Source organism: Castor canadensis, chromosome 12 (assembly GCF_047511655.1).
Source record: "Castor canadensis chromosome 12, mCasCan1.hap1v2, whole genome shotgun sequence".
Taxonomy (NCBI): domain Eukaryota; kingdom Metazoa; phylum Chordata; class Mammalia; order Rodentia; family Castoridae; genus Castor; species Castor canadensis.
Genome location: NC_133397.1, coordinates 85269045 through 85291409, shown reverse-complemented (window position 1 = coordinate 85291409; position 22365 = coordinate 85269045). Strand labels below are relative to the sequence as shown.

Below are 22365 nucleotides of genomic sequence, written 5' to 3'. Positions count from 1 at the left end.
CAGGGCAGCAAAAATAATGAGCCTGCAACAACTCACTACCCCCAAAGGGAGGTTCCAAGGGCCGTGCCGGAAGGACACAGAAGCCAGCCATGAGTGGTCCTCAATATCCCACCTGGGGAAACTTAGTATCAGGAAGAATAAGGGTAATGGGATTACATCAAAAAACAACCCTTGAGGATTATTTTATTAAAAAGTCTGTGGAAGGGGGAAATCATAATTTTGCAACCATTTACATAATTGACTCAGGCAAGGGCTGCAGAGGGTAAAGGCCAGTGTGATAAAAGTTAAGAAAGCCAGGTGTAGTGGGTGCACACCTGTAATTCCAGCACTTGGGAGGTGGAGGCCAACCTGGGCAGCATAGTATGACCATGTTGACCAACAAGGTATCATTAAGGAATGCCAGTACCAGAAGGAAATGTGTCTTTTAGCATCTTCCCCAAAGAATGGAGTTGGCATCACCAGTAGTGAAACTATCCTGTGACACAGCAGTCACAAAGAGCCCGCCAAGTATTCTCCTTTCCAGTAATTTTCCCTTGAATCTGATGAAGAGGGAATAGGCAAATTCAAATAGAGAAATAGTTTTGAAAAACAATTGGCCTGCAGGTGTAGCTCAAGTGTTGTAGTGCTTACCTAGCAAGTACAAGACCCTGAATTCAAACCCTAGTACCATAAAAACAAAAGAACTCTGGAATCTTCAAAGAGGAAGGGGACTTTTCTTGACTGAGGCTCAAACAGAAAAGGGCCCAATGCATGCACCTGGAGGATTGATCAGGCCCATGAGTGGAGTTACCAAAGACATCTTTGAGACAACTAATGATACGTGGATGAGGACTGCAAATGAAAGGATAATGCCTAAGTCATGTTAGTATTTCTAAGAGTGTGGCGCCAGTGGCTCATGCCTGTAATCCTAGCTACTCAGGAGGCAGAGATCAGGAGGATTGCACTTTGAAGCCTGTCTCTGTTCACGAGACCCTATCTCGAAAAACCCTTCACAAAAAAAATAGAGCTGGTGGACTGGCTCAAGGCCCTGAGTTCAAACCACAGTACTGCAAAATAAATAAATAAAATTCTGAGACATGAGCTAGGAGAAAGATAAGCCCTGAAATCAAGTGCTATAAATCCACTCTAAGGACTGACACTTACCAACACTGAGGCACAAATTACAGAAGATGAAAAGCTCTTCATTTTAAATTTTGTTTGCACAATTTTTTCTACTGAGAGAACTCTTTAAGTATAAGTGGAACTTACATTTTTGCTTGGGACACACATGGGTGTCCCTTGTTTCACCTGACCTGCTTCAACAGTCACCCCCATCACTATCGGGTCTCGAGAATTGAAAATATACTGAGGGAGGATTTTCATCTTGCAGGGAAATACTGCTATGTGCCTGAAAGGAAAAAGAAATCAAGTATTTTAAAGCTTACAAAATCAATTTAAACCTAAAAATCATATGCATTGAACATGAGATTTCTTCCATTACATCAAGGTGGCTTTCATTAGAGGCTGGTGAGAGAAGTCCCCTTCCTCCCCAACAACTGAGGGTGGGCCCTGCAGTCCATTTTCTCTTTACTTTCTTTTCTTAAAGCTCCAGCCCAGAATGAAGCTGTATCAAAGGAGAATTCTGTGCCCCAAAATAAAAGGTAGAAACTAGCCTCTGAAGACAGCAGATACTCTGCGGCCTCACCCTGGGACCTAGAATATAGGCAGTACCTCTTGACAAGTGTCACTTAGCATATCGGTAGTCTATTTTAGAGAACAAGTAAGTATAATGCACACACTTCTTTTCCCCATCATCACATTCCTAAAGTGTTGATCTCAAAGGTTACTTACAAAGCTAATTTCCCTGCTTGTCAAGTAAGTGTTGGAAGTGCTTTAATAATTTCTATCAGTCTTCATAATTTTCACCTCAGGTTCCATGGTCTAAAGTGAGCATGTACTAATTAAAGTCCTAGTATTTATCAGTTAGCTCTGCTTTACAAGTATAGTCCAAATTGAGCTATGATTTCCTGTGCCACTAATCACCAATGGTCGACAGATGACAGTAACCACAAGTCTGATTGTGACCATGTAACACTGGCAGCCATTGGCTTCTCAACAACTCAAAGGAAAAGCTCAATCTCTCCCATGACCTACAGAGTCCATCATATACCAAAAAGGTCCTGACACTTCTCTGACCTAATTTTCTCCATGATCCCTACAATGTACTCTGCCTCAGCCAGTGCTACCTTAGGTCCTGTGGCTTCTCAGTCTCCTTCAGACTGCTTATTCCAGCAAGGCCTAAGGGGATGAGCTGTCATCCCTGAACACACTATTAATCACAGCCCTTTCTCTCCTTACCTAGGCCCTTCCCTGCTTTGTTTTTCAACACTCATCCCTACTGTCATTTATTTAACTGTTGCCTCTCCCAGTGACAACCTGCACTGTAGGAGGGAGCTTGGCCAGTCCCCACAGACTCCTCTTTCAGTACCTGTAAGCAGCGTATGCACATGAACACTTGGAATACTTGTGAAAGAATGGATTTGTCGCCCACAGAATCCTTCGGTTTGCTTTCCAATTTTCACACTGATTTTGCTAATTCCATTCCATATAATTTCTGATAACTCCAACAAGATAAAGTCCCCAAATTTAGCAACTATTATACTAATACTAATATACTATCCTACTGAGACCTAAATCTGCCAAATTGAAACTAAAAGGCCACAAGAGTGTTCACATATCACTGGGATGTCCCAAGGTGAAGGGTTTCTGGTTTATAGCACATCATTTCAGGATGTAGCCTCTGACAGATGAACAAATGCCAAGCTTTTGTTGCCTATACTCCTTTCCAGTATTTAATAATTCTCAATCTGCTGTATTACCAAAGATCCAAACTAAAGAAAAAAAACCAACTTACTTAAATTCTTCTTGTTTTTGTTTCTTGTAGTCTTGTCTATATTTTGTAAAGGCATCAAATAAATGATAAATAATTTCTGCACTAAAAATTCTAACTCCTAAACTATCAGCCATTTCTTGTGCATCCCGTTCAATTCTCACGTCAAAGGCCAAAATTACTGCATACCTGGAAGGATAAAACAAAGATTCACTGGAAAACTAGTATGTCACAAAGGATAGTTTGAAGACAGTAGATAACAGAGTAGTAACTTACTGAGGGTCATGTTCCAACATCACTGAAGCCTTCATAACATCTTTTTTATGGACGGGGCCAATGTTAATCCCTGCATACTGTAAAAAGGGAGTTTTCAGGTTTATCTGCATGCATCAGGTAATGGTATCAGCACTACAGACCACCACTCACTTTAGAGCAGGGGATGATTACTTACTGGCACTTCCGATGTTTTCAGAAATTCAAGTAGAGCTTCCAAAGAGCCCAGTGTAGATGCCTGGACATAGACTCCTTTTTCTTCTAACTTGATAGCATTTAGTGTCTGCTTTAACTCATGGATCAATTCATCCTTGAAATCAAATTTGAAAAACATGTCAGCACACCTCTACCTCCAGCAGCCTAGAATTAAACTGTTTCAAGTACTTACCTGAAAACATGAAACTAAGGCAGAGAGAGAGAGAGACCAAAGCATAACAGTCTGTTCCAAAAAAAGAGGAGGATGTCTGGCAGCAATGTCTTACTTAGACCTATACCATTCACCTGTCTCATTGGGTAATAAATGTTCAACCTCTGTTCCACTTAGCAAATCTGGTATATGAGTGGGCAGAATGAAATAACAATATCTTTTAAAAGTGCTTACATAAACATGTGACAGACCAAAAGCTCTGCTTGACACACAGCTCTCGATTTTTGCCCAGAAATAATCAAAACAAGCATACTCATGCCATTAAAGACAGAAGTCCACTACACAATTGGGACTAGCCAAAGACACATGCCTGTTATTACTGATGGGATTCCCTGACAGCGTGACCTGACACTGCCTAAAGAAGAACGTTGGCCCACGCATATAGTATGTGTTGGCAACAGTTTTAATTTCTTTGGCAAGCTCATAAACTGACGAAAAGAAATGGGCAAATAGTCTTTACAATAGCTATCAATTAGGTTATCTAAAATAAACTAGCTTTTGGCTTATTTTTTATTTGAATAAAACACACATTTTGCTTCTATGCAAATATTATTTATGCTAGTTCCTATGACTGTGCAAATGAAGTAATTTGAAAGCATCAAGTTTGCTGTTAAGAGTCCAATTAGTAACAGGCTTCACAGATAAAGGTGCCCATTTTAGTCACCGTCCCTAGTATGTGCCCTCCTAATGCGCAACAGAACTTAAAACAGCTGAGAAGCTGAGTCAGGAGGATTGAGTTCAAGGCCAGCCTGGGCAATTTACCAAGACCCCATCTGAAAAAAAAAATGTAAGTAAAAAGAAAAACTCAAATACCTTTGGAGGCAATAAAGACCTAATGAACTTACTTTAAGAACAGGTATTTCATCTTCTTTATAAGCCACCAGAAGAGGTAAACCAGCCAATGTTTTCTCCAGGTCTTTCCCAAGAATCTTCACCCCCTGAGCTGCTTCTACTTCTTTATGCTTTTCATATTGATTCTACACAGAAAAAATTTTTCCGCCATGTTTATTTGAAAAGTGGTAACATTAGGAGATGATGTATGTGACAGTATCTTCAAACTTTGGGATTGGGAAAGATTTCTTAAACTAGACACACAAAATAAAGATCAGTAAATTCAACACTGAAATTAAGTATTTCTGTTTCTTGAAATACTACAGAAAAAGGAAAACAAGTCACAGAGTTGAGAAGACATTGAAATAAAAAGTAAAAACTCAGTAATATTCTAAATATAAAAACAATTCATAAAATCTCTAAGAAACAGCCAGTGAAGGAGAAAAAACAGGTGTTTCACAATGGAGGTAATCAACAGTTAACAAACACAAAGCAATGGCCACAGAAATAATGAAGCAAATACCAACAGAAAGAGCAATAAGCTGCAGACCCACCAGAATGGCAAAAGCTGAAAAATCTGAGTCTCAAAGAGCTGGTAAAGACGGGAAACAATGAAAAACTGCAACTAAGAGTATCACATGTCAGGCCCACTGAGATAGAGTAAAGTGAGCTTTCAGTGCATGAGCACTCAGCAACCCATCAAGGTCCACCCTGGAGAAACTAGCTAAACTGCACCAGGAGACACAGTACAGATGTCCACAGCCCTGGGAGAATGGATGACATGAAACACACAATGAAATAAACCTGAAAATTATTTTTAAACTGAAAGAAACCAGATACAACGATACAGGCTGAGAATAATTCCATTTATATAAATCCATAGACATTTTATAGTGATGCACATTCAGCTACTGAAACTATAAAGTATCAGGTGTTAGTGACGATCATAAAAGTCCTTGGTGAACTTAGGGAGGATGAGGAAGGTATAAACATGAAGCAGCATGTAAGAAAGCTTCTGGGTGCCAGTACTAAATTTTTGTTAAACGTTTATTCTAGGTTTTATGTACTTTTCAGTATGTTTTCTTTCATTATAAAAAAGTTAGTGAAAAACTAGTTATCAGTGTATAAGGATGGGAAACATGTTTACCCATCAACTTTCTGAGGGATGGCCCTCCTGTATGATATCACCGACAATAAGACAGAGATGGTATGTGCTGTGCTTTAAGCCAAGAAGCTCTTAAAGTGAGGGAGCAATCTCAGCAGAACTTCTACACACTCCACAAATCCTATGTTTCAACACTTTGCCCCCTCAGCTTACCTTCACTCGTAACTCCTTCATAGGAGGAGGTAACAGGAGGCCTCGAATCTGAGTGACAATGGGCCCTTCCACTCCAGGAACAATGATTGTATCTCCTTCCTTCAAGCGTCCGTTGATCAATATGACATCAATAGTTGTGCCCATTCCTGGGAGAGCTTTAACCTAACAGACATTATTGCAAAGGGAATAAAACATGACATATGGGCTGGCAGAGTGGCTCAAGAGGTAAGAGCTCCTGCCTAGCAAGTGTGAGGACCTGACTTCAAACCCCAGTGCCGCCAATACAGAAAGGCATCATGTAAATCTAAAAGCAGCACACACCCCTATACCCAAGGAATGAGCTATTTTGGGGGGGAGGGGGGTTAGTAGTAATAAACCAGAAACTGATGATTACCTCCATCACCTGTGCTCTCAGCTCTTCACAATGTGCAAGCCTCTTGCTCAACATGGTCTGAGTTAACTCGACAAGAAGGTAGATGAGACTCCCCATGCCATCACCAGTATGTGCAGAGGTAGGCACCAAGGACACAAAAGTTCGGGGATCTTTATTCTCATAAAACAAAGCTGCATTCAAACCCTAGAAGCAAAATTCATTCCAAAACACCAAGGTGTGAAAGAAGCAACTAAATACAAGCTAGATGAGCAAATGGCTAATCATTGTGAAATTCCACAAAACACTCCAGAGGGCAGGGAACGGAACACAGAGGTAGATCACATGGAGGAGGCCCTTAGCATCACATAGGTTCAACTGTTAGCACCAAAAAAAAAAAAAAAGAAGGAAGCCCAGCAAAGTGTCATGCTCCGATAATCCCAAGTTCTCAGGAGGGTGAAGTGGAAAGATCACAAACCCAGCAGTTCAATCAGCCTGGGCAGCATAATGAGACCCTGTCTCAAAAGAAAACAAAAAGGCTGGGTGTGGTGGTTCAAGTCTGTAATCACAGCTACTTGGGAGGCAGAAACCAGGAGCGTTCATAGTCTGAGGCCAGCTGGGGCAAAAAGTCAGTGAGACACCATCTCAACCAACAGCTGGGCATGGTGGTACACACCTGTGATCCCAGCTACATGGGAGGATAAATAGAAGGACCATGGTTCAGGCCTCCTAGGTAATAAATATGAGATCATATGTAAAAAAAGAAAAAAGAATGAAAAAAAGGGCTGGGGGCATGGCTCAAGTGGTAGAATGCCTACCAAATGTAAGGCCCTGAGTTCAAACCCTTAGACCCAAAAAATAAACAGAATGGAAAAAAGGAATATAAGAAAAAGAATTAAAAACATTACCACTGGTAAGGAAACAGACCAGTAGCAATTAAAATGGTGTCTTCACTAAAAAGGATAATGTACTAAAAAAACAAACATTCTGAGATAGGTTCTTTATAAATGAGAATTACTGCCAGGCTTGATGGCTCATGCCTGTAATCCCAGCTACTCTGAACTGGGAAACTTAGTCAAAATAAAGAAAATAAAGTTTTAAAAAAAGGAGGGGGAGCCTGGAGGGGAGGTGTTAGCACAGTGGTAGAATGCTTACCTAGCATGCATGAATCTCTAAGCTTAATTTTCACTATTAAAGAAGAAGAGGAAAGGAATTTTTTCTTACCTGCTGTGCAAATTCCACAATAATGGCCTTTGCTCGCTCCTCAAATTCATCTTTTGTATTCTTTTTCTGCTTCTTTAAAGTAGCAGCCACATCAGAGTCAGGACTCTTTTTCCAATCATATAACCTATCAATCTGGAAAAATTTTTTCATAAGAAACATCTCCAAAACTTCAGAACATTCAAGAATATAAGCTTTAGAAAATTCCCAATGTACATCATATGTATATACAGAAGGGTGTAAAATCACTCAAGCAGTGTAACTGAGCCCCTTGTAAGTAAGAAACTGTTGCGGCGCCATGCTGCCCCACATTCAGTTTTCAGTCTCCAATGACTCGGGAGGCTGCCATCTGTTTGTAAAGCCTAAGATCCTAGAATTATCTTCATTGAATGTGGGCCATTTGCTCCTATAAATGGGCAAATAGTCTTTACAACAGCTACCAGGAGTTAAAAAGATTTCTATATATTAGGTTATCTAAAATAAAACATAAACAACTTCTAGCTTTTGGCTTATTTTTTATTTGAATAAAATGCACATTTGGCTTCCATGTAATTATTATTTATGCTAGTTCCTAGGACTGTGCAAACCAAAGTAATTTAAAAGCATCAAGTTTGCTGTTAAGACTCCAATTAATTACAGGCTTCACAGATAAAGGTGCCCATTTTAGTCACCATTCCTAGTATGTGCCCTGCTAATGCACAACAGAACTTAAACAGCTGAGAAGCTGAGTCAGGAGGATTGAGTTCAAAGCCAACCTGGGCAATTTACCAAGACCCCATCTGAAAAAAAGGAAGTTCATTTAAAATAAACAGAAAAAAAAAGAACAGCAAAATGGTACAATTAAATGTAACTGCTGATAATATGCAATTAAGAAACTAGGTCAGGGACTATTACCCTGGACAAATAAGATGAAAATATGCTAGCTACAAAAACTTCATTTTAAATATAAAGAAATTTTTTTAAAAAGAAGAAATGAAGGCAAGATAGGCAAAAGAAGTCACACTAATGATCATAAAACAGAGCAGCTACATTAATATCAAAAGTGATTTGAGGACAAATTATATTAAACAGAGATAAAGAGTGACTTAGTTAATGAAATAAAAGGTCAGTGTATCAAGAAGAATTAATATTGTGTGTGTGTGTGTGGTACTGGGGCCTGAACTCAATGGTCTATACCTTGAGCCACTCCAACAGCCCTTTTTGTGATGGTTTTTTTTTTTTTTTTTTTGAGATAGGGTCTCTCAAACTATTGATCCAGGCTGGCTTCCAACTATGATCCTCCAGATCTCTGCCTCCTGAGTAGCTAGGATTACAGGCATGAGCCACTGGTGCCTGGTGAGAGGAAATATTTTTAACTGTGTATATACCTAATTAGAGAGCTTCAAAATACATGAAGCCAAAATGTACAGAACTTAAAGAAGAAATAAAAAAATCTACAATTACAACTGGGGTCCAAATACCCCTCTGGCAGTAATTTATAATAAATCAAAAATCAGTAGAAGTGAGTAGTGCTATCAACAAATTTTGACTTGATGTTTTTAGAACATATAAGCCATCAAAAGCAGAACAGAGCACTGTGAAACAGAGCACATATCAATATAGACCACATGCTGACCAATGAAACAACTGTCAGTAAATTTAGAAGAAATAAAATCACACAGAGTATGTTCTCTAACCACAATGGAGTTTAATCAGAAATGAATTACAATTATCTAGAAAAATCCCAAAACAGTTATATTAAACATTCTTCTAAAAAATGAGGTCAATGAAAAAATCACAAATGGGAAAATATTTTGACCCAAATGATAAAAAACAATGTATCTAAGCAGTGTTTAAGAGGAAATTAATACCTTTTAATGACATCAAAAAAATAACAGTAAAGGCAAAGGGAAGTTCTTTCAAAGACAAAAAGTGATAAACTGACAGCCAGGCATGGTGGCACATCTGTCACTCTAGCATTTGAGAGAGTGAAGCGGCATGGTAAGTTCTAGACCAGCCTAGACTACATAGCAACACCCTGTCTCAAAAAAAATAAATAAATAAAAATTAAATTTTAAATAAAATTTTTAAATGAAATGCTAAAGGTCATAGGGTAGGGCAAGTATTGGCAAGGATGCACAGAAACAGGAACTCTCATATGATTCTGGCAAAAACGTAAAGTGTATCATCTCTTCAGAAAAAAATCTGTTTCTCATAAATATGAACAAAATGCTGGACTCAAAAGATTATACTACAATTCCACTAATGACAAATTTTCAAACGGGCAAAAAACTACAAAGAAGCACGAGGAAAGTATCTGGGATTTATGAAGATGGTCTACATTCTAAATGGTAATGATGATATGACATGAAATTGTCAAAATGTACTACATTTGTCACTGAGTGCATTTCTCTCACATTTTTTTATTTTAAAAATATTTTATTAGCATATATTATTTGGGGTTTATTGTGGTATTTTCATTTGCATATAATATACTTTGATCATAATCATCACCCCATTATCTATTCTTGTTTCTTTCCGTGTGTATGTGTGTGTGTGTGTGTGTGTACTTTATCCATTCATCCATTGATGGGCACCTAGACTGGTTTCATAGCTTGGCTATTGTGAATAGTGCCACTACAAACCTGGATGTGCAGGTATTATACTATTTTTTTAAAAACACAAAAAAATTAAGCAGTTTTTCCAATTAAATTTTCAGAAGGACTTACCTTATTGAGTGCAACAATGAAGGGACATTTTTTAGATTTCAGGAGGTTGATAGATTCAATTGTCTGGGGTTCCAAGCCATGCATAATGTCAACAACTAAAATGGCAATATCACAAAGGGAGCTTCCTCTGTTTCTCAGATTACTGTTGTAAAGAGGAAAAAGACGTATGAATTAAAAAAAAAAAAAGAAAATATATATATATACATATATATATATATATATATATATATATATATATAAAGTGTGTGTGTGTGTGTGTGTGTGTGTGTGTGTGTGTGTGTGTGTGTGTGTGTGTGAGACTAGGGTTTGAACTCAGAGCTTTTCATTTGCAGAACAAGCAGTGTACTGCTTGAGCCACACCTTCCAGTCCATTTTGCTCTGGTTATTTTGGAGATGGGGTCTTGCAAACTATTTGCCCAGGCTAGCCTGTAACTGTGATGCTCCTCGTCTCAGCCTCCCAAGTAACTAGGATTACAGGTACAAGCCACTACTAGCTTAAAAAAATATATATATTTTTCTTGAACTTAAAATTTTAATTTCTTTGCAAAACCTAATATAAAAAGTTATTCCTGTTATCTGGAGGAGAATGGATCCATAGTACATCAGAGATATCAAAGTCTGTGTATACTCCAGTCTCTCATAAAATGGCACAGAATTTACATATAATCTACATGCATCCTTCCAAATATATCATGTTATCTCTTGATTATGTACACAGGTTAGGCATCCCTGATCCAAAAATCAAAAACTTTGAGTACTAAAACATGATGCTCAAAAGTTAGATTTTAGATAGAAGATTTTGAGATTCAGGATGCTCAAATGTAAAATCCATGCAGACACTGGAAAATCTAAAATATTTCTGGTCCCCAACATTTCAAAAAGGGGGTCATCAAATTGTAATACTAATATAACATAAAAGCCATTTAAATAGTTGTTATATTGTATTGTTTAGGGAAAATGATACGGAAAAAAGTTTGTACACATTCAGTACAGACGCAAGCTTTGTCATTACTTTCAATCCAGTCGTTTCAATCCACAGATGCAGAACCTGTTGAAAAGGTGGGTCAACTATATATGCCTTACTTTATCCAAGTACCATTTGCCTTTACCTTGGCAAATATCCATGTGACAGACACAAAGACTGACATCTGTTGGAAGGAGTTAGTTCGTTACTCTAGTATTTCTGCCAATTTTACTGACCAAGTTTTTTCTGCTAACAAATATGGTCAAGCTGGATTTCTTTAAAGTTTTAGGAGCCTTAAATATGCTTAAATCATTGGAAATACCAAGGGGATATGAGGTATGCACTCTGAGCTAGCCTGACTAGTGAACTACCTTGTCAAGGCATAGTCATTCACACCAGACATTTAATTTTTCACAGAACACAGCAATACTATGTAGCTTTTTCTGTGAGTTTCCAAAGAGTGGTTTTTCTTAAACACTATTATGGATCTTTACTCCTGATTGCTCAGGTCATTGTAGTGTTATCTTGAGCAAATCTTTTTGACCTTTTATATTATTATAAATTCTTACGTTTAAAAAAAAAATATGGTCAAGTGGAGCAATATTCCCCTTGTAATAGGTTTCATAGGGATATGACTAGGTATCTATTAGTAACTGCTCTGCAATCCACATCAAGGAAGTACTCTTTCAGAGTAGAAACACTTTCTTCTATTAAAAAAAACCAGGGTTCCAAAAAAAAATGCCACTTAATCAATGATGAACAGAAGAACATCTGCAGTTACAGGGACTATAGATTTCTTATCCAAAGGCTAATGAGGCTCCACTAAACTTTTAGACTTAGTGGGTTGCAAGCAGTTTCCTTGATGACGAAAGACTTGGTCTTACCTGAAAGATTCATGCCCAGGAGTATCAATAATCAGCATCCCTGGAATCCGGACATTTTCTCTATCAAACTAGAAACAGTGGAGAGAAAGATGGAGAGTTTTAAGGAAGTCAAAACAATGAAATCTTTATAAAACAATTTATCCATAATAAAATTTAAAAACTTAAAATATCAGTATTCCCTTTTCCAAATGAATGGTTTTAAAATAGTGAGTTGTACAGAGCAATGGTTAATAGTCTCATTAATAATATCAAAGTTTTGAAAAAAAAAAAAAAGACAGAGAAAATATTACTTTTGTTAGTCATATAACTGTGGTGTAGTTTAAACTGGATCAGATTATTAATAAGCGTAACACAAATGTAATCTAAACTTATAAAAAGATGACATAAAACAGGTGGTCTGCAGTATCTGGAAATTTCTCTGATCCAATTTTAAAGCAATTCTAAATTACCAAAAATATCCCAAATCTGATTTAAAGAAAATTCACATTGATTCGAATTATCATAAAAACTCGATTTTCTAGACAAACACAATTTTTCAAACTATGTTTTCCTACACTTTTTCTAATCTTCAAATGATTCTACAAAATTTTATCTCTTAACCTATGTCAAAATGATTCAAACGTCAAATCCGTATTCTAGTGCTTTTAAATCAACATTCTCTGAGCACCATAATTATGTCTACTACTGTGCCTTGACTACTGTAAGTATTTATAACTATGATACTACGGTTCATTTAAAAGGTTATGCTAAGAACTATAATGCAGGCCTAGTAATCATCTTCTTATTTATGTCCTAACATAGTATTTCAAGTTTTGGTAAATGACAAACTGAAAATAATTTTAAATTATAAATGTAAAAAGCGGCAATTGAAAAAAAATTCTAAAACATTAAGACTTAAAACTACACACTTCAATAGAACATCACGTAACTGTAACTAGAAAACTGACCCAGAGAAAAACCCAACAGCAAGATGTAAAAAGATTATAAGCCTTCTAAAAAGATGAAAATCAGCTTATAATCAAACTAAATAGTATTATATGCAAGAAGAAAGTAGACATTTAAGATAGCTAAGTAAAGAAAATGTGAACTACAGATTTTACATTCAGCCAAGTGCCTTTCTAGTATGAAGATCACAAAATATTCAAAATCCAAGCCTCAAGGATCAAGACTCCTTCCTTAGGAGTCTTAGGAGCTTCATAAAACTCAATCTCAAACAAACAAAACAAAAACTAGAGACAAGCTCACTGACTACATGCAGAACAGAGACAAAAGAAGAAATGAAATAAAGTGTGACACTGTATTTACTAATACAGGCAGTATATGATTTTGCCACTATCACCTACTTTTTGCGACAATGAAACTGGGGAATTAGTTACAAGATCCAATTCAGGTCTGGGGCAGTTTCTACTTCAGATAAACCTAGGACATCCTTCCTGATATACCAGATAGCATGAACATAATAAAAAATGAGAGCTACCAATATTATCAAAAAGACTTGGTAGCCAAACACTGGGCAAAGATGGACTATTAAAATGACTGAAACACAGTCAGTATGTTTAAATCTGTGATTACCTAGTAGAAAACAAAAATCAAACTGGTCTCTCTTTATTTTAAAGGTTCTTATATGAAAGGTAAAGGAACAGATGTTAATTCTACCTTTTCAGTATGCATTATCACTAAGTAATCAAACAGTAAATTAGGTAAAGTAAGGTGGATGACAGGCCTGGAATGTCAACATTTTGCAACTCCCCAACACATTAAAGGGGAAAGAGATTACTTTAAAAATTACTTGTGGAAGAAGAGTTTGCATGATACACTCAGAGGACAACAGGGTGTTTGCATTATAATCCATTCAGCTTTACACTTATTTTACTGTGTGATATTTAACATAAAAAATTGGATAAATCTAAACAAGTAGAGAAAATAGGAGAGATAACTAGAAAGAAATAACAGTGGTAGAGGGAACAGAATTTTAGAGTGGTAAAACATGGAGGGAAATGACAAACATTACCTGTAGAACAGTGGTTGCTTCTGGGAGAGAAAGGGAAATGGAATGACGACTTCTATAATATATACTACCTTATTTCTTGGAAAAAATGTAAAGCTAAATAGGGCAATATTAATTCTGAATGACAATATGGGTCTGATATACTAGTCTATGTTTTTCTTATGCTTTAAACAGTTTATAACTTAATTTTTGTTAGATTAAACGACATATAATGTAACTTACATTCTTTATCATCTTAGTCTGTTCATTAATAGCTTCAAGGGGAACATTAGTGGCACCAATTTGTTGTGTGATACCTCCTGCTTCACCATCTTGCACATGTGTGTGACGGAGCTATGAGAAGATAGCAAATTTGGATTGGTATTTTAACATGGAAAGAGATAAAAGCAAAAGATCATAATGAAAACCCTTTGCACAATTAAAATATGCCAATAAAAAATTTTAAAAAGGATAAAAGCAAAAGCAGTAATTGGCAGCTTATTCACTGTAAGCAGAATTGCCTATGCTATGTGTTTTTAAAGGTTTTTAAACTTTTATAGTCAGTGCATCCGCTTTCTTACCTTATCTAGAATTTTTGTCTTCCCTGTGTCCACATGTCCAAGTACACAGATAATAGGGGCTCTCAGCTTTTCTGTATTTACATTTTTACTATGTTCAAGTCGCCGTTTCTAGAAATGGAAAAAAATTTTTAAAATTAATTATTTTAAATCCTCACTATTCTTTTCTTTTCTATCTATGCCTTGGCATAAGAATGCTTGCAACCTACACTGAAGTGCTTTGGTGATGTGACCACATGAAACTGCATTTTACTGTGTTAAGCTCATAATCTAGTTCCTAACACAGCATCTTTGGGCAAGGAGAAATCTGTTTAGAAAAGACTTCAGAATAGTACTGCTACCTACAAATGGGCCTGGTATAAAAAGCATCACCTACAACTTTCTGATCACTTTTGCATATAGCTAATTTAGTGGAGTATAATGAAAAGGAACCAATTTATCCATCATACTGAATATATATATATATATATATATATATATATATATATATACCCCAAATTAATGTGGAGGTTTAAATATAAAGTGATAACAACTATAAAGATTTTTAAAGTAATTTATTTCACACTTTCATGCAACACTATTCTAAAACAGAAAAAAAAGCCTCTCAGTGAGGAGAATGTTTCTTTAACCCTTCTTAGCTTAAATAAGTCCAACATTTCCTAACCTGTCAGGGCACTACAGCTTCCACAGACACTAGAAAGTATCAGAAAGCTTCTCTCTGAACCACAATGTAGTTTTGGTGTTTGTTTTGTTTTCTCAGCATTTACCTAAATATTTCAGCTTTCTGAGGAACAACAACAACAAAAAAACCATAAACCAATGCAGTTCTTCTTTGAAATGACAACTTTTCAATACAATAAAGCTGGCATTCCAATGACAGACTTTCATCAAAAGTATACAATAATGTCATTTATGAAACTATTTCCAACTAAAAACCCATTTTGTAGTAGCTTTTCTATCTCACACTGGATACTGTATTTTTCCATAACTGGAAGGTCAAAACTTTGTGGAATGTCAAAAGTGAGATGAAAATGATGAGTACAAAGTAGCACTTATTTAATAACAAAGAATAATACATGAAAGCCTCACAGTATATACAACACAAATTTGAACATCATTACTTTAGTTAGGATATGACAGGGTTGAAAACTGCCTTTCTCTCCTGAACTTGAAGAGTTAAAATTTTCAACACTTAAGGTATAACCTTTGACTCAGAAATTCTACCTCTTAGTATTTATACTGAACAAGTAACAGGACAAGTGCATAAATATGTATGTGTACAACTGTTTGTTCACTACAGTACTACTCATAATTTCATAGCTGCTTAATTAATGTTCTTTAGTTGGAAATTTCTTAATACCAGTATTACATATCACACAGAGAAAATACTTATTTGGTACATAGAATCCTCTTAGGTAGAGATCATTATCCGAAATGGAGATTCTGATCAAGGAGTATGGAGTGATTTCAGAAAATGATAGTATGTAACAAGGTTTTACATCTATGCAGTTTGCTAAAGATTGACTGCCTTTTCCCAATGTGATACATTTAGGGACAGGGTCTCCAAATGAAGTTATAAAGGTATGGCCAAATCTGAAAGGACTTGTATTAGAAGAAGAGCAGACATGAGAAATTGATCTCTTTCCACAGATGTACAGAGGAAAGACCAAATGAGGACTCAGCAAGGTGAATGTCTGCAAGCCACAAAGGAAGTCCTCCCTGCTGGCATCCTAATCTTGAACTTCTAGCCTCAAGAAATATGAAAAATTAAATTTCAATTGTTTAAACCAGCAAGTCTGGGGTATTTTGGTAAAGCAGACCAAGCAGAAAAATACAAAGTTAAACTAGGATCTTTTTATAAAGGTGAATACAAAATGTGGCTATCAACTGTACTGAAGCAGGACTTGCTGAATATTAGAATGAGGACCTCAGCAAATCCTCAGCTAAGATGAAATGGTAAGACTAGACGGGACAGTGGAAAACAATCTCTTAAACTCTAGCAAATGGCCAAAGACACATGCCAAAATGAGAAATATTTAACTAAAAATTAATTCATTTAGAGGAATTTCATTAAAAATAAATATTTAATTAAAAAGAAAATTTCCTGGCCCCCAGAAAGAGTGGTTGGAGCCTGTGGTGTTTTAGATGAAGGACTGCTCTGTGACATTGCTCCCACAGCCCTATGGGGAGAAATATACAGGACAGAGGGAGGAGGGTACTTCATATCTGAAAACACAGTAAAAACGAGCAGCCAGCTCAGTGACAAAGAGGAAAAGCAAAATGACAACCAGACTAAAACCTCGGTACTGCTAGGACAAGAGACAACCTGGAAGTCCAGCTAGAAATTTAAGATTTGTAGAATAGACAGCCAAGATAGGCACTAATAAGATGTTTTTAGAGACAACAGCAGGCTGAAGGAGTGGCTCAAGTGGTAGAGTGCCTGTTTAGAGACAACAGCAGGAATTTATTATAGGAATAAAATACATGTACTTAACTGAATTCCAAAATAAAGAAAGAAAAAACTGACAGGACTGAAGGAAAAATGTAAAATTTAGAACTTTAATAGTAGGACTGGAGATATGGCTCAAGTAGTACAGTGCTTACGTAGAAGACTATGAATTCTAACCCCAGCACCACAAAAAGATAATAAATAAAAAATCAATATGGAATAGAGAAGGCACCAGAAAATGAGCAAGCACATAAAAAAATAGAACACAGTCACTAACAAATTCGACCTGATTAAACACTGGGCCCAAGGACAGCAGATAAAAATCTTCCTTAAGAGCACAAGTGTGTGGGGGGGGGTGCCATAAACAATGTATACACATGTAAGTAAATGTAAAAACAATAAAATAAAAGGAGAAAGAAAAAATAAAATAAAATGGAGGTCATACTCAGGGGGAAAAAAAAAAAAAGAGCACTATAAGGCCAGGCACCAATGGCTCATGCCTGTAAATCTAGCTACTCAGGAGGCAGAGATCAGGAGGATCATGGTTCAAAGCCAGCCCAGGCAAATAGTTCACAAGATCCTATCTTGAAACAAAATCCATCACAAAAATGAGGAGGCAGAGTTGCTTAAGGTGTAGGTTCTGAGTTCAAACACCAGTATCCCACAAAAAAAAAAAAAAAGAAAAAAGAGCACAAGAAGGCAAGTGCTGGTGGCTCACACCTGTAATCTTATCTACTTGAGAGGTTGAGATTGGGAGGATTGCAAATTCAAGGCCAACCTGGACAAGCTGTTTTTGTGAGCCCCCATCTCCAAAATAACTAGTTACTGGAGGTGTGGGCCCAAGAAGAATAGTACCTACTTTGCAAGTGTGAACCCCTGAGTTCAAACCACAGTCCCACAAAAAAAAAAAAAAAAAAAAAAAAGCAGAAGAAACATTATCAAGGAAAGATCATTTGCTAGAAAATAAAACAAGTTTTAATTATTTTACAATTAGAGGACTGGGAAGGAAAATTGGTAGTAGAGTATTTGCCTAGCTTGTGTGAGGCCTTGGTTTCAATCCTCAGCACCAAAAAAAATCAAAATCAAAACCAAAAGCACTAATGTGAAATATATTCTCTGACTGCAAGGATCAAAATCTAGGCAATGAAAGGAAATCAGACAAATCTGTTAACTCTGTAACTTCTAAACAGCAGACATCAAAGAAGAAAATATATATAAATCACATTAGACTATGTAAAAACACAACATACCAAATTTTTCAGGATGGAGCTAAAGCTGTACTTAGGGGGAAATGAAAAGTAAAATTTCAAATCAATAAGCCAAGCTGGGACCTAGAGAAATTAGCAAAAGAGAAACAAACTAAATCTAAACTCAACAAAAGGACAAAATAATAAACAGAATAAAAATCAATTACAGAGAAAATTCAATGGGAAAAAAAAAAAAAGGAAAATCTTTAGCTTGAGTCAAAGAAAAAGAGGTAAAGCAGAGAGCACCAAGAGCAGAACAGAAAGGAAGTGCTACTACTGATCTCACAGAAACTTAAAGGATGGCAAAAGGATACCATCAACAAATTTATGCTCACATGAAACACACCAGTAGAAAGAGAGAAGCTACTAAAAATAACTCAAGATAAAACAAAAACTGAACACAATTACATAAGAGCTTGAATTAGTGATTTTTAAATCTTGCTTATAAAAATATTAAATTCTACCAAATATTTAAAAATGGAAATGATACAATACTTCATGAATTTGCAGAAAACAGATGTACTGCTTCCCAACCAATCCTAGGATGCTATTATTACCAAACAAACCAGGTAAATACATCACAAGAAAGCTATTGACCAGTTCTCATAGACATAGCATTTTGTTGAGGATTTTGGAATCTAAGCCCAACAACATACAAAGAGAACTATATGCCATGACCAAGTATGCAAGGTTGGCTTAAAATCTGAGTATCAGTGGAAGTAATCACCACATATTAATACAATGCAGTTGGGGGGAGGGACGGACAGAAAGCTAATATCCACTGGTGATAAAAACTCAACAAATGGGAACAAAAGGGAATTTCCTAAAACTGATAAAGGGCATCTAATGGAAAATCTACTATTAACATCTGAATTTCTATTCATGCCAAAATTGACAGCAAGAAAATTCATTAAAAAAATAAGTTTAGTCTCTTACCTCACATTATATCTTCTCTTACCATTTCCATTCAATATATTATATTGTTCATCCAGGAAAAAGAAACACGAGGTGATTACATTGGAAAGAAAGAAGTAAAACTATCTTTGATAGATGGCATGACCCTGATCTGATTATAGAAAACTTAAGGAATCCATGAAAAGCTATTAGAATAAAAAATTTTCACTACAATTGTAGAATAAAAAAATTATTCCATTCACAATAGCATCAAAAGAATAAAAAGCTTGGTAATAAATAAACTTAAAAGAATACTGTATTCTGAAAACTAAAAAACACTGCTAGAAGGAAGTTTTTAAAAATCTAAATAAATGCAGAGAAGGCCTGTGTCCATGAAAGATTTGGTATTAATATGACCATTCTGCCACAAAACTGATCTACAGAGTAAGGTAATCCCTAATAAAATCCCAGGCAGCTTTTGGCAGAAATCTGCAAACTGACTTAAAATTTATACAAAATTCAAGCAACCAATCTTGAAAAAGGAAGAGAAAGTTGGAAGATTCAAATTTCCTGACTTCAAAACTCATGATAAAACATAGTAATCAAAACAGTGTGGCACTAGTGTAAGAACAAATATACAGATGAATGAAGGAGAACTGAATGTCTAAAAATAAATCCTTATATTTCTGATCAATTGATGTGACAAAGATGGGGAATGAAAAGTCTTTTCAATCAAAGTATTGAATGAATTCATAAAAAATGAATTTAGTCTCTTACCTCACACTATCATATAGCTAGCGATTAATAAGCTAAAAAATGTAAAACTTCAAGAAAAAAAAAAAAACCATAGGATAAAATATTCATGACCATGCATTAGGCAAAGACTGCTTCAACATAGTACCAGAAACATGCTCTAGTGAAAAATTTGATACAAGTAAAGATGTACTCAGAGCCTGCAATGATGCAGCCATAAGACAAAGAATGCCAGGCAGCCACCAAAAGCTCAAAGAGGCAAGAAACAGACTATTCTCTAGAGCCCCGACAGGGGATGCATCCCTGCCAACACCATTGTTTTGGCCTAGTGAAACTGATTTTGGATTTCTGACCTCTAGAAATATGAGAGAATGGATTTCTTTTGTGTCGAGCTCTGTTGCCAAACACACCCCACCAAACCCACAGGTTTTAGAGTCATACAACCTTGGATGCTTAATCTCACATCTGTCAAGAAATAAGTGCCTTACTCAGTTTCCTCACTTGAAAATAAGGATAAGTAATATCTATTTCACAGAGGTTTTGTGAAGGGAAGATGACGGTATGTATAAAATTTCTGTTGTGTAATAGTTATTCAATGAACAGAATATACTATTAGTTTTTTAAAAAGAAAATTTATATATCAAAATTTAAAACTTATTTCAAAAGACAGTATTAAGAAAATGAAAAGAACACTTACAACTCAACAGTAAACTGGCAAACTACACAATCAAAATGGGCAAAAACTTTGTATACAATTACACTAATTATGATTAAGAAATGGCCAATAAGCACAAGAAGGTATTATCACCATCATGGCAACATACATTAAAACCACAATGAAGGGCTGTGTAGCTTTAATCAAAAGGAAAACAATAAAGAGCATAAAAAGAAACTGGAATTCACAATTAGTGGGACTCTGTAATTCTGCGGTCACTTTGGAAAATAGTTTCAGAAACAAATCAAATGTCCTTTAACTCATGAGTGGATAATAAAATGTAGTACAGTTTGAATATTCTTTATCTGAAATGACTGGAATCAGCAGTATTTCAGATTTTGGATTGGAATATGTGCAAATAAGTGAGATATATTTTAGGAATGGACCCAATTAAACATAAAATTCATTTATGTTTCATACTATATCTACATAGCCTGAATGTAATTTAAGGCAGTATTTTTAATGTGCTTATATTTTGACTATGACCTGCTGCCCAAAGTCGGGTGTGAAATTTTCCACATGTAGCATCATGTTGATGCTCAAAAGATTCTAGATCTTGTAGCATTTCAGATTTTCAGATTAGGTATGCTATTTAGGAAAATGCTATATAACACAAATTAATCTCAAAAACAGGTTAAGTGAAAGAAGCCAAACATCAAAGACTACATGTTATATGATTATAATTGTATTAAATTACCAGAAAAGACAAAGCTATAGAGACAACATAGTTGCCTAGGGCTGGAAATGGAGAACTTGGCACAAGGAATCTTTTTGGGGTGATAGAAATATTCTAAAGTAGTGCTGTGGTGATGGTCGCACAACTGTGAATACATAAAACATGACTGGATAATACATTTAAATAGATGAATCTTATGGTATGTAAATTATATCTCAACAAATCTGCTTAAGAAATTATTTATGGCTAAGAGGGTACAGCACATTGTTCCATAAAGAAAAAAACTGGAAGTTCTACAACTGATCCCTTTGAACAGTTTTTAAACCTGAACTTTTACTTTTTGTCTTACACACATTTTGACTGTTTTTTAAATCAGCAAACACACTACAAATATTTTGTCATTCTCGCAAACATGGGTATAGAGCAAGGGAATTGTGGTGTGAGTAGACACTATGGGAAGAAATAAGAAAATGCCACTGGCACCTACTGAGCAGGCCAGGGGTGCTGTTCAACATCCTCTAAAAAAGAGGACAGTCCCCAACAACAAAGAATTAGCTATCTCAAAACAACAGTACTGCCAGGGCTGATAAATGCTAATTTAGAATAAACCTTAGTCCTTTAAAATTAAATTTATTCCTATCTAGAATTCAGGGAGGGAAAAACCAAGTACTGATTTTAAAAAAGTTAATTACACATGAAAAGATGATGAAAAGGAAAGCTAAAATACTTTTTAGCTTTAAAATAGTTCAGTATCCTCAAACTACTAAAGTATTTAATGCATTATTTACACTACAATGGCAGCACTAAATCTCTTAGTCTACTGATATCTTACTGCATTAAGTAGAAAATACAAGACAGTATTCATATTTGTACATGTTCTTTATTAAAGAGAAGCTTCATCAACATACCAGATCTAAACAACTGAAGTGATTAGATGTTTTACACTGCCTAAGCTTTCGAGAGCAAATACCTAACAGTAGAGGGCATATGCTCAGAATACCTCTCCATAACTATAAACCATCACCCAAAGAGCATATTACTATTAGGAGAAAATGAGAAAAAAAGATGAAGCAGTCTTCACTCTGACTTAGGTAAGAAGACAGAAGCCCTCAGGTAAGACCAGTGTCAAATACCTACTATGTCTCTACATTACAAAAGCTGAAGAGAATATTACTCTTAAAAATGTATTTCTTAAAAGTGC

The 22365-nt window shown here is 35.8% G+C and overlaps 1 protein-coding gene across 2 annotated transcripts in view; it reads right to left on the bottom strand.

The window, feature by feature from the left end:
- Eif5b (eukaryotic translation initiation factor 5B) overlaps positions 1-22365 on the bottom strand; it is a 70322-nt gene that overhangs the window by 1562 nt on the left and 46395 nt on the right. For both annotated transcript variants that reach the window (XM_020152232.2, XM_020152234.2), the window contains exons 11-22: positions 14434-14541; positions 14096-14206; positions 11866-11933; positions 10018-10159; positions 7313-7444; positions 6113-6295; positions 5719-5880; positions 4415-4546; positions 3321-3452; positions 3146-3222; positions 2894-3058; positions 1249-1387 (exon numbers count right to left, since the gene is read on the bottom strand). In XM_020152232.2, the coding sequence (XP_020007821.1) occupies positions 1249-1387; positions 2894-3058; positions 3146-3222; positions 3321-3452; positions 4415-4546; positions 5719-5880; positions 6113-6295; positions 7313-7444; positions 10018-10159; positions 11866-11933; positions 14096-14206; positions 14434-14541 (1551 nt within the window). The remainder of the gene's footprint in view (positions 1-1248; positions 1388-2893; positions 3059-3145; positions 3223-3320; positions 3453-4414; positions 4547-5718; positions 5881-6112; positions 6296-7312; positions 7445-10017; positions 10160-11865; positions 11934-14095; positions 14207-14433; positions 14542-22365) is intronic.